This window comes from Coturnix japonica, chromosome 2, assembly GCF_054131305.1.
Source record: "Coturnix japonica strain WE chromosome 2, WE-NBRP24, whole genome shotgun sequence".
Lineage (NCBI taxonomy): Eukaryota > Metazoa > Chordata > Aves > Galliformes > Phasianidae > Coturnix > Coturnix japonica.
This window is the reverse complement of record NC_140664.1, coordinates 130,986,048-130,999,435: the sequence shown is the minus strand read 5'-3', so window position 1 is coordinate 130,999,435 and position 13,388 is coordinate 130,986,048. Positions and strand designations below refer to the sequence as shown.

General features: G+C 38.0%; 1 protein-coding gene across 2 annotated transcripts in view; it reads right to left on the bottom strand.

Annotated features, from left to right (window-relative positions):
• Positions 1-2,535: 2,535 nt before the first annotated feature.
• Positions 2,536-13,388, bottom strand: part of NCAPG2 (non-SMC condensin II complex subunit G2) — a 43,370-nt gene continuing 32,517 nt past the window's right edge. For both annotated transcript variants that reach the window (XM_032442983.2, XM_085540659.1), the window contains exons 24-28: positions 12,798-12,941; positions 11,584-11,687; positions 10,638-10,735; positions 10,134-10,236; positions 2,536-6,725 (exon numbers count right to left, since the gene is read on the bottom strand). In XM_032442983.2, the coding sequence (XP_032298874.2) occupies positions 6,674-6,725; positions 10,134-10,236; positions 10,638-10,735; positions 11,584-11,687; positions 12,798-12,941 (501 nt within the window). In that variant the 3' untranslated portion in view covers positions 2,536-6,673. The remainder of the gene's footprint in view (positions 6,726-10,133; positions 10,237-10,637; positions 10,736-11,583; positions 11,688-12,797; positions 12,942-13,388) is intronic.

Genomic DNA, 13,388 nt, shown 5'->3' with positions numbered 1-13,388 from the left:
ATAAAATTGGGGACAATTAAGTGCATGTGGAGAAACACACAGCTGAACCATTACCATGGGGGTCTGGTGCCCCAAAGAATCATCTGTTTTTGCTGTGCTCCTGCTGGGAAACTCTAGCTGCACATTACCTCACTTTCTAAGAACCTGGGGTCTGATTTAGACAGTGCTAAGCACACATAACTACTGCTGAACACACGTAAGAGCTGTACTTCGAGGTAACAAGTGCTACACAATGTGACATCTCAGAGAGAGTTCCCAAATTTCACGGAAAATGTTTAACTTAGGCTCACTATATATTTGTAAATTGGCAATAAGGAAACCTGCAGGGAGCTGGAAAGGTGCATGAGTCATTGTGAAACTCTGGGACTGCAGTGGAAAGTACAGGTGTCACGTCATTGAAGAAGTTAACAGTTTTGTTCCCAGAGCTGGGTGTGAACAGCACGCAGCACATGAAGAGTAGAGCTACGCATTGAACAGTGATGGAAGATAAAGCACCACGTACTTGTTGTGCTTTCAACAGCAAAGGTTTTGAATCGTAACAGAGCAGATAGAGCAGTTTGTGTGGAGTAAGCAGCTTTTCTGAAAGTAAGTAAAAATACCGTGCTGTTCCATACATACTCAGAGGTGAGCCTAAAGCCGTGCACATCTTCCTTTTGGCATCTCCTGATGTTTGAGTGCCTGACCTTTCCATTCTAGTAGATTTCTACGCTGTGCTTTCATATGTTACGCACAAGGGAGGCTCTGTATTCACAAGGCACACAGTGTGGACAATTGTGTTTTCCAGCCTATTGTTGTGATGATAGGATGACAGAGGATGACAGTAAGTGGCCTCCTCTCCAGTTCTTGCTCTGGCTTTTTCTTTGGCTGCTTATTATTGAAGATGTACGTTTTTGGACTAAGCCCATCTTCTCTTTGTGTTCTACCTGGAAATGATTGTTCCTCTGCTTATTGTAACAGACACAAAGGAAAGCCTCATGGTGACTTAGCAACTATTTGCTGTATGTCTATAAACTTGGAGTATCACTGAGAAAAAGTCTGGGAAAGAATCTAGAATAGAACAATATGTCCGAGAGCAGCACAGAACAGAGCAAGAACTGAGCTAGCCTCAGTTTTATAGTTTAATGCCCGTCGATGGGGGTTATTCTTATTTTGATTGGCAAAAAGATATTTTGTTCAGTGCACTGGTTGTAGATTAAAAATTCAGAACATCTTGCTGAGGGCACTGCGATATCTCAGAGCACAGCACTGTGATGTGTGTTTCTTTTAAAGAAAGATTATTAACGATATGCTGTGACCAGAAAGAAAAACGTAGAGAAAGTTCACGGTAATGACAGCTGCGTAAAGGAACCTTGTTTTGACTGCACTGAAATTACATGATGTATATTTGTAAGCTCACGGTTACAAATGGTTACAAGAACACTCATAGGTCGTGGAGAAACTATTAGGAGTTGAAACGTAGAAGAAAGAGGACGCTCTTTTTCCGTTCTGAATCACTACTTTGAAAAGCCTCCCCTTTGCTCTCTTTTATAGCTCTGTGTTCTGATGGAGAATCAAAGACCAAACAAAAACTCTTATTTGGCTTCTCAAGGGAATCTGACTCTCAGATGAGCCTTTGCAATGAACTTTGACTGAATCACACTGGCTGGTCTTACTTTTCTTCTTCTCCAGCTTTACTACAACCTAAAATTCTAACAGAAGCATATGTCTGAAAAAATAATTAAAATAACCCACTAAAGAAAGGTAGTGCAACTTCACCTTTTTTCATTAGAAATCAGGTTCTTGTGTAACACACAGTATGCTGTGCAGTTTAAGCCTCGGACATTCTTTCTACTGTTTTTAAGTTTAAATGTTATTGCAAAGATCCACAAAATTGAAATATCTGAAGGTAGGTTGTTGTGCTCCGCACACAGGGCACTCCCCCAGCAGCTCCTGTATGTGGGTGGATCTGTCTGCCTGTCCTGGTGGTGGGCCAAAGGCCATTGACAGAAACAGCTTGCACTGTAACAGAACTTTACATGTAATTGGCAAATGGCCACGTGGAAGCAGCCATCCTGCAGATCAAGAGCAGTGGTCCATCAAAGGAAGTCTGGGGACAGAGTCTGAGAGGGAGAACTCTTAGTTTTGTCACTAAGGACGGTCACTTAGAAATAAAGGACACTGCTTTAGTCATTATGATGACTAAAAAAGGTCACGCTCACCCAAAGGAGCTTTTCCCTCATTGGAGCAGTGGGATAACTCCGGTCATGCTGACCTTAAATAGCTTTGAGTAGTGACTAAACTCACTTTTTTTTTTTTTTTTAAGTATCCTCTTGGTCTAATTGGATTTGTAACCTCTTAGAGATGCTGCATTTTTACTTTAGATGCTATTTTAAGAAAATGAAGTTGCTAATGCACGCCTCTTTTAATAAGCATGGCAAGATTTCAGAAAGGTCAGCGTATGAAACTGACATTTCTTGATATTAAGCTGGCATTCAGGTGCCATTTTAGGTAATTAGCAAGTAGGAATTGTTCTATTAGGAACAAAAAGAAAAGAACGCCAGATCAATATTCTTTATTCATATGACCAGCACAATTTGTGCATTTAATAATTCCCCCACGAGGCAAAAAACCATATGGCATCATATAGGCAAAGAACCCAGAAGGAAGCTGGGCTGGCTCTGTCCTATCTGTTCCTTGAGGTAGGCATAAGGCCCTACAGGATTCCTGTGCCTTACCAGCAAGGACTGCTAAAATGTAATGGTTTAAATGGAAGGCTTTACAACAAAGCATCTTAGTGTAGCATGTAAAAACAATATTAAAACCAGAACAAGGATTATTACAGGAATCATTACAGGAGGGTGAGGGACTAATTGAATGGAAGAGGGAAATAGATTTGGTTTAAAAAGAATTACTAATGATGTTTTGGAAAGGCACCTCATATGATATTGTCATTAATGACAGCACCGCACGCACACTGTAAGTATTTGTAACTTATTTGCAGCAGAATCAAAAACAGGACTAGAATGTTACATAGAAAGAATTTAGTAACATGAAATCTGAAGTAACATAAATGAAAAGGAAAGACTTGTGAAGTCATAACTTTGAGAAGTCTTACTTTTACAATAGCAATGTTGTCCTCTGCCAATCAAACCAGATAAAAGCTGGTAACAGCTTCTACTTCCAAGTCGTGAGGAGAAATAAAGTAACAGCAACAGAACTGCCACTGGTACTGCCTGGAAAAACTGCTGACTGACAGAGCAGAAGGTTCATTTCCACTGCTGAAGTTCCATCAGTACTATAATGCACGCAATTTCTGCAGCTTCCCCAGGCCTCTGATGTATTAACCCATGGTTAGAAGACGCATTAGAGAAGATGTAAGGAATGTCTGCTGAACGATGTAACCTTGTGAAAAAGACTCCAATGACTTCTGGCTAAACTAAAGCTACAATTACAGCACAATTAAATTACATAGCCGCTAGAAGCCTAGGGCTGTGAGTAAGGTTATGCTCAGCCAGGTGGCTGAACAGAGCCCAGGACTAAGAACTCTTATTATCTGAAGTACATTAGAATAAACATGTGCCTAGTTGCCATGGCTTAAGAGAACTGCTGGCTGCCTGGGAAAAGGGAAAGGCTACTCCTGAAAGCTGTCCTTGAGCAGCTAATCGTCGAGATAAAAGTACCAAAACACGCTGTGCCAGCTGGAACAGTCAGCTGCAACTATTGCTGCTCTCAGTACAGCCATGGAAGGAAATGGCAAGTGGTCTTCATTCACAATAGAAGCAGATCAGGGAATAACAGTGCAAGTTAATTCATTTTGCATCACAGTCCTCATGATATTTTTTTTGCTAAGTGCTTACCAAGAGATGAATGTGTCTTCAAAATTAGTCTCTCTGATTTCCTTTTCTAAGCCAGAAGACCTCAAAGCACTTAACAGCAGTACATGCAAATAGGAATGCAAAGTGAATTGCAGCTATCATTAGATTAAACATCAGGTACAAAACAGATTTATTTTTCCTTTTCCTTGGCAAGCTTCAAAGGTTGTGCAGTTGGATCCACACTTGAAGACATTTTTGTTTGCTAAGGAGTAAGCTTGAGATCTTCCCTGGGTTTCCTTCAGCTCATCACTTGAAGCTGTTATAGATGGAAGACTGCTGGGCCTTGTTTCCCAGCCAGAAAACAGAGCAAACTAACTTTGTTCTCAAAAAATGGGACCAAACCCCTAACAAATACAGCAAACTAATGAAGATAAGATTCATGAAATCATTTAAAGAAATTCATTTCTTCACCAAATACTTAATCTGGGTATACACGTATGGGGAGAACCATAAGCATGCCATTTATAGGTACAACTTCTGACTAGAAAACTTATTCTTCAGGTAGTTGTATGTTAACAACGACTGCCAAGGCAAACTGCCCAAAGAGCATCTTAGAATGATGTTATATTGGTCATATTTCAAACAATTTTATTAACCAAAGTCAAAGTTATCCTCTAGGAAAACTGAACAGATCTCAGTGCGTCTGAAAACTGTGGGAAGTTCTATTACATACAGTTTTGATAGTATAGAAAGCCAAATAAACTCAATATCAGTCACCCTGTAACAATAAGCAAACACCAGTCCCTCTCCCCCAGCAATACTGCAAAGGCACTCTCAATTAGCAAGATAAAATGTGTTGATCTACAAGTTTCAAAAAGCTAATGAAACTTAAGAAATGGACACTTTATATCTTGAAAACAAGAACATTGTAAGGATGTAACAGTTCGACAAATCTTATTTTGCAGCGAGAAAATCGAGTAAAATCTGAGTACAGTGTTGGAAAATTTACAAAGACCCAAGGAGAAAACACATGACAGATTTTGTCACAAGGAATTCAGAGATCAGTGCCTGTGTTGCAGAAAACCAATGGTTTTTCAGCTAGGAGAGGAGCTATAATAGAGCTGGGTTGGATCTTGAGATCTACATCAGCACTGCTACTGTAGAACTATTTCAACCCCCTGGAGCACCACTTGAGCATCAGCCACCAGGAAGACAAAGGTTCGTCTTCAAGCTTTCTTAATCCTTCTTGGCAACCTCACCTCCAAGTTCCTCAGAATATATCTGCCTATTTCTGTTGTTGACAGTTATCTTTATTTCAGGACCTGGAATACTGGGTCCGTAACAGTTAGTCCATCAAGAAAAACAAAATGCAACTGAAAAAGCAGTGTTAGAGACTGAGGAGAACAAAATGGCAGTAATTCTTATCATCTAGTGTGAGCAAATAGCAAAAGTCCAAAAGCGGAAGAAAAATCTATAGTGATTTACATACTCGTTACCTAATTTGTATAATCAGAAGATTTAAAAGGTCATTACAGGAACACCTGCCTGTTAGCAGATGTAGAAGAATGAAGGCCAAAGGACACCCAGTTTCTAAAAAGATGTTGATAGATAAACAGTTGGCAGATCTACAGCTACCTGCTGTGGCAGGATAGATTTTGGCTTGGGCTACTGTTGTGGAGAAAGTAAATCTGGAATTCACTTCTCTATAAGCATATGCACTGACTTTACTGTTGCAAAGTCTGACAGTTTACTAAGGATGTGATTATTTTTAAATATCAACATTCCAGTTATGTAAGCTTCTACACTGAAGATTAATGTACTACAAAGATGCCTGTTTAGATAGATGGCAGAAGAGCACTGTGCACAGATCCTAATCAAGAATTAAAAGTCTGACTTAATTCAGGTAAATTTACTGATTTCAGTGCCAGTGCCACTCAGTAACACTGGAGATGTCAACGAGCCATTTGTGTAAGCACTAAATGAGAAGCATTCCATCCCACTTCGTAGACAACCATGAGATATCCAAGTCTAAGATAGTCATTGTTTGCCATCTTTTAAGTCCCTACCTGAATCAGTTTCTGGGGCTGCCCAGTAGACCTAAAACAGGCAAAAACATAGCATTGTGAACTTGATATATCTAATTTATACATGCCTCAGTTAAAGCAAAACAACATTCTGCAATCAACATTGCATTACTAGTTTCAAGAGAGCAGCTGTTCACATTAAAAAGCTAAACAAGTGGCTTACACGTCTGCATCGCCTGTGGTATTAATTTGTAAGAAAAGCCAAATACAAAACAATTAAGCTTATTTAAATTGAGAGGAAGTCACACTGGCCAATTGAGTTCTTGTCAGCTCCAGGGATGGATCTTGCACCGTCTTTCTGGCAAACCTGTTCCTGTTGTTTTGTTTCACTTTTACCAGGAAAAAACTGTCACATGTCCAATTTCTCTTGCTGCAACTTGCATCCATTGCCTCGTTTCCTTGATTTCTACTTCTGAGAAAAGTCTTCTCCAAACCCTTATCGCGTAGATGAAGACAGCAATGAGATTGCTCTTCTGCTGCAGTATGGAATTTATCCATTGCAGGTAGAGGACTTTGCATGTGTCAGGGTTGAACTCTACTATCTACTCTAGTAGATAAAAACAAGATAGTGATTTTTACTCTCCCCCCCGCAATGAAATTTATACAAACAACCTTCTTAAAGGTCTCTGACAATCTTTAATACTGCATGATTTCTATATACACTCCTATGCTTTTTTGTCTTCTTAACTGTACAGAATAGCAGAAAATAAATCTTAACAATTAATAAATTTACTATATAATACTTCCTTTTAAACAATGTATCTTTTGGTTTTCATGACAGAAGCTTCCACATGGTCAAGGATTCAGAAGTTCATCCAAAATTTTCTGAGACGATTCGTACAGAATTCTGAAACAGCATAAAACAGTGCATGGCACAGTTAGACAACTGACATCAGTCCTCATCTACTTGACTGCAAAAGAGTACAGGTAAATAGCCCATTTCTTTGGCAACCTGTTCTATTAAAAAAATAAATATCCCTTTACAAAATTACTTTTGAAACAGCTGTTTTTCTTCAGCTCGTCCATTCTCCTGCTGACCATCTCTAGCTGTAATCTACAACAAATCAGTTTAATTTACTAAATTCTTCTCTCTTTGTAATTTTTTTCCTCAACTGTGTTCATTTTTTCCCCCCAAGCCTGAGCATTGTCTTTTCCTTATTAACAATTTCCTCCTTCAGCTGCCTGTAAACCCACATTCGTCGCTTTCTTTCTCTTTTGTTTCACATTATTCCTAAACAGTCTCAAAAGTCAGCTTTGGAACTTCCATTTGGAAGGCTCCTTTTATTTTGTTACATTCCCTGGAACTGTCACTCACAGGGGTGCCTTTGTAGTTGCATTTGAACACAACTTCATCTAGTAATGCTCCACGATACCCTATGTAGACAGAAGGACTTTGGTCTTCTGCCAGACCATTACTTCATTATTTCAGTGTTAACCCCTATAAACTTTATCCTTCAAGCTACTGTAGTATTATTGTTGTTACAGACTCACACTCAAGAAGCAGTCGGATATTTATCACAATGAGGCAGGGCACTCGTTAAGAGACACCAAAACCAGACATACAACAGACAAAGCAGTATATTGCTTGTTATATCATCCCGAATTTCTACAGCCATGGTAGTGTCACATATTTCTCCTTTAAGATGCTAATAGGCTTTGATGTTGGGAAATACTGCTTTTCTGATAAAGTGGTTGGGTTCTGGAATGGACTGCCTAGGGAGGTGGTGGGGTCACCGACCCTGGAGGTGTTCAAGATGTTGTGTTGAGGGACATGGTTTAGTGAGAACTGTTGGTGATGGGTGGGTGGTTGGACTGGATGATCTTGGAGGTCTTTTCCAACCTCGGTGATTCTGTGATTCAAGAAATTATGGACCTCAAATGACAAAATAATCTAAGATTAAACTGTGCTATTAAATGACTATCATTAGTTAAGTACTGTGTTCCTCTGCACAGTGCTACTTTCTATATTTTTTGTTATAATTTAAGGCTAATAGAACATCACTTCTGGGCACATAGCTGGGCTATGTACCAGCAACAGAATGGACCAACCTGCACACAGTAACCTGTCTACCAGTATGACTGCAGGCGTGCCCAGACAGGTAAGCTTAAGGCAGTTTTTCTAGGTATAAACATAGTGATCTTGTTGATACGTAGCAAACAAATCATACACAAAAATTATACTACAAAATAATGCAAGAATCATTCATAGATGCAAAGAGAGCGCAAAAAGAAGAGTGGGAAGCCAGCTAAGTGATAATACTAAAGAAAAACTTTTTCATTTGCTCTGTTTAAATTCTAGCATCCATATACTGAGATGCTAATTAAAGTCATTACAGAATACCAGGAAAAAAGGTATTATTTCAAAGCAGATTCATTTCGAAGAGCATGGAACACTTTTTTTCTAGCCTCCAAATCACTGCATTGGCAGCTTTATTAGTGTTTTTTTTGGCTAGAAATAAATACCTGCATTTTATAAACTAAATTAATGTGCGTGCTATTACTCTTGAGGAAATTCTCTCAATATACAATATGCTGTCCAGAATTTTAAAGTGCACTGAACAGCAATTTTAAACCCATGGGGCCTTCTTAAACTGCTCGCTCAGCTGAGGAGGGAAGACTAATTTATAATGAAAAGTTTTGCTTCTAAATTAGTGTAACAATTCCTTGCTTAACAGCAGCGCTTTTAGTCCACAGGACAGGTTTTTACCATTTCTTTTTTCATTAATATGTAATAGATTACTTCTAAGTTTAAGATGCTGGTGTAGAATGACAGGTCTCTTGGGAAATTACAGCATCTTGCCATTTCCTAGTATACCCGGGCATTACATAAAGCAGTCCACTGAAGTTACTATAAGATAATAGAAGCAATAATATTACGAACACTATGAAGTATCGGTTAAAACACAGCAATAAGTTTTAGCATCAGTGCGACACCACTTGTTTGTGGCGCTGTGCACAGAGTACCCATCAAACATCTAACTTGCAGCATTCCAGTATTAATATTTTTAGGTTTGGTAAGCAAAGTGGGAAAATACATTAATAACAAACTTACAAAGAAGAGTGCACGTTTCAGCCCGTACAATCCCACTGTAATAATACAAGAGCACAGTGCAACTAGAGCACTAAAAGGGGCATGTCAACAAACACTACAGGCCCAGCCTGTTCTGCAATAATGTCTAAGAAAGCACAAACATAATACATTAATCCTAGAAAAACTAATAATTGAACAACTTTCTCCTAACCTTCACCAACATGAATCTGTTTACCTTCCTGTGATAGGGAGAAAAAAATAAACACCAACTCAACGTGTTTGTGGGTGTTCTTACTGTACAATTATAATTCTCACAAATTCAAAAGCTATCACAGAGCTTTGCAGAATTTTTTGTTATCATTCTGTAATTCAGATTCTCGTTATGAACACTTCCCACCATCATGTTTGTATTCATAAGCTCTGGATTTTATCTGCAACTGGCTTTTTATGATAAGAAGGCAGCCATTCACCCATCATAAAACTAATCACTGTGTAGTACCTTATGCTCTTCATCTGCCTCAACTTCTAGGCTGGGGCATAAAGGTTCACATACATTCATAAAGCAATTATCTGTGTTCTTACTGAAATTTATAGTCACTAGTGCACTCAAGAGGCTGCAATTATTCATTCTCATGTGCCTATTTATTTAATCACATTAAGATATGCTATTAATCTTCAGCCTTTTCTTGATTAAAGAATTGCAAACTGAATACTCTGCTTCTAGCCTTTCCTTACCGGTATATAATTATCATTTAAAAAAAAATATGTTGGTATAACACTTGGTAACCCAGTATTATGTAACTTAACAGAAAAAAAAAAAAAGGTTAATTTTTGCTTAATTTTTTTTTTCTAAGGTAGGTCTCAACCAAAAGAACTTTGTTGAACAACTAGCTAAAGCACGATTCCCAAGTAGCAGTCAGTACTGTGAAAATCTTACTTGCAGTGAGTACTGCAATATATGGGATGAAGTCATAACACATTCAAATTAAATGCTTCCCACCCCCTCCCAAAAAAACCCAAATCCAAACTAAACTAAATGTGTAATGATTACAATCACAGTCAAGACATGGGCAGTAAATTTAATACTGTGCTGAACTCAGTGTCTCACAAGGTTTTTACCCCCTATTTTAAAATGTGTGATCATTCAGAATGCTTCAGCTGCTTTATAAACACAACAGAAAGGGTATAGGAGAGGTTAGTGTTCATTTCCAATAGCAAATTTACCTTTCAGTATTGTTAGATTCTTCTGTGGCAGCTTCCTTGTAAGTTATAAGCTTTCTCTGAATGACAGGTGCAACATCTTTTAGAAGTGAAGTTTTGTGCTTACCTATTTGAAATAGGATTATGTTAAAACGCTGAACAAAAATAACACTTCACCAAAAAAAAACCCAAACCCTTTTGCACATTTTCATAGTGTGTCTTTTAAAAAGACAAAAAAACCCACAGCACTTTAATAAAAGATTAGATATGACTAGATTTTTACTGCCCTAAATTAATGTGTGTTTCACTAAACCAAAATATAGAGATGGACCCTATGAGTGAGCAGTCGTATTTTCCAACTCACTACAAAACTTGTAAGTCCAAACCTTAATACCATCATGTACAAGTGATAGGCCTTAGTGCCTGCTGAATTGGCTTTTTATATTATACCAGCAATATATACATATATATATATATATACATATACACACACACACACACATATGGTACAAAATGGGTTTGACTGACCTTTAATTACAATTACAGTGCATACCACAGACGTAAGACTAAAAATCCCTTCAATTTCTTCAGATAGAATGCATTCCAGTAATTCATTTAAAAATGACCTAAGGGAAAAAAAAATGTAAATATACTTTCTAAATCATGTTTATTTCAAAACAGAACAGAACAAGCTTGTGATTATACTACACCACCACCATAGCTTTGAAGATACCATATAGGGCAAATGTGTGCTTATGGGGTGATGGACAACTACAGGCTTCTTATGGGACTTTGAGTGTGAGTTCATACATTGCTTGGGAAGAAAAGAAAGTTTTCCCATAGAATAAGTAGCTTGTCTGAGAAATTAAGAGCTTGTGGAATATTTTGGAAAGAACAGTCTGAAAAAAGTACTGTAACCACTGGAATGCAATTTGTACAATTTATAGTGAACTTGCTAAAATCAATTCATAGTGAAGTTTAAAATACATTATATGACTCCGGTGGATTGCCAGTAACAACTCAGGCCTTTAAATCTAATTCTACTTGTAGCTTAATTGGAACCCAGAGTTTAATTAACATTTTGTTCTAAAATGTGTATGTCATAAAAATTAATTTGAGGTGTTTCCAATTAAAAAAAAAAGTGAACAACTCCTTTATCAAAGTACAGGACTTGAAAAAGGTTTTGAATTTTATACAGCCATTCTTTCTTGTGAATCTAAAAAGGAATGATGTCTGATTAAAGACCTCAGTTAGGTGAACAGTCTTGTAAATAAGCACTGTTGGATATTTAAAACTAAGAAAAAGCTCAGCAGTCAATATCTCCAAGATTACGATCATGCAGGTGAACTGAATAAGAAGTTTCAGTTTCTCAAAGCATATTTGAATTCAGAAATTAAAATGTTATTGAATACACAAAAGCTGTTCTATTCTGTGTTATTAGCAACCTTGGACAATTTAATGGAGAAACATTTACCTGACCACATTAACAGACTTCATAATGATTGCCATTAAGCTGCTTGAAAGAGGTGGAAGGTCTGAAACTGTCCTTGGTATTGTGAAAGCTTTTTCACTGGAAGCCTAAAGAAGAAACAGTCAATAACTTAACATATATGCAGAAAATATCCAGGCAAATCTGTACTGCAGTAGTTAACGCTAAACAGGACCTAAACAGCATTCCCATGCACAGTTTGAACACCTTAAAATCAATTGTGCAGTGCCCAAAATAACAAAAAATAAAATCTAGGCTAAAACTGAAGCACGTAAACAGCATCACGGGAAACAGTCTCCACAGTCTGCCTGAGTACCAGTCTATGACCAGTCACTATTTATAAACACACAGGATGCTGAACAGAAATAAACTTGAAGACACGAAGGATATTTAAGAATATAACACAATTTCTTAAAGTTAGATGCCACTGATTCCCCAGGCCAACTCTTTTTGTATGAAGTTCTCAATAGTATGGCAAGTATTTAGAGCGCATGTTTTGATTTACTAGAATAAAAGCTGCACATACCTGTACAGCAAAATACAAAATTAATTCCCTTTGTGCCAATGATAGGCACATATCAAGCCACTTCCTGGAAAGCAAGGCTGGAAAGAGGCTCTCTCTGACAGAGAGCATAATGCTTGCTTGGAAAGACCACAAATGATCCTTCTTCCTCCTTGTTTCCCTGCACTTTGATTGCTGAGCACATTATCTGGTCTGAGGTGAGCCTGTGGTCAGTCGGGGTCAACTGTCTTGGCTGAGGGAGTTTGTCACTGTGCAAACACTGTTTAACAACAGCCAAAATTGCTGGTGTACCACCAGTGCTGTTTTCAACTCAAACGCAAACCACAGCAGCAGACGGGCTGCGATGAAAGAAATTAACTCCTTCAAAGCCAGACTCGGTACAAATACACACACAAAGAACTTCTCAAAAAAGACCACGTTGTTTACCCCCAACACTGCCTAACTTCTAAAATTTTCTGCAAGAATCAGATACTGAACAAAGTATCAAGACAGGCATCTTACATGTGTCTGTAAATCCAAGAGATGCATTTTAAGATCAAATTATGGCAAATAAAACATCCTATTTGTTCCACGCCATAACACACAAAGCATCATCTGCGGTAGGAAAAACACATTTCCTGAACACAGCTTTCTACTTCCAATATAACCTTTAAAAAGCAATCAGCATTAACTTTACCTCCTGTAGCGCATACTTGATCTCTGCCAGTACTGCAGCTAGGAGAGTGGAGAACACACTCTGGTGAACTGCTGGGCAAAATGAATGCCAGCACTGGACTGCGTGTAAGAAATCTCCAAGAGGCGTTTGAATAGACTGAATCAACTGAAATCAAAGAGAAACAGATTGGCTGCTTGAGATTACATGAAAATGATGAAAATATTTCAACAAACCGCTGTCTGCAAAGAAGTGCAGATGACACCCTGAAAGTCACTGTGGTACTCATTCACTTGGCATCAGGAGGGCGAATCGGTAACAAAGGTCAAAATTCTACTCACTAGTTTCAGACAAAAGCAAACAAAGCAATGATTGAACCAAAAAAGCCCTTATTTCAAAAGACCTAATAAGCATATCGTCATATCTTCCACTGCGATCCTTCTACCTTACTACTATCTTCTATGCTATGAAATGCAAGAAGCTAAACTTTCTGTGAAGATAGGATGGTCTGAAGAACTACAGGACATCATCCACATGTTGAAGCTGATGAAATTCATGCTGAAACAAACAGAAATAGCCATAGTTTTTTATCTCTCTCAGGATCAGAACATATAT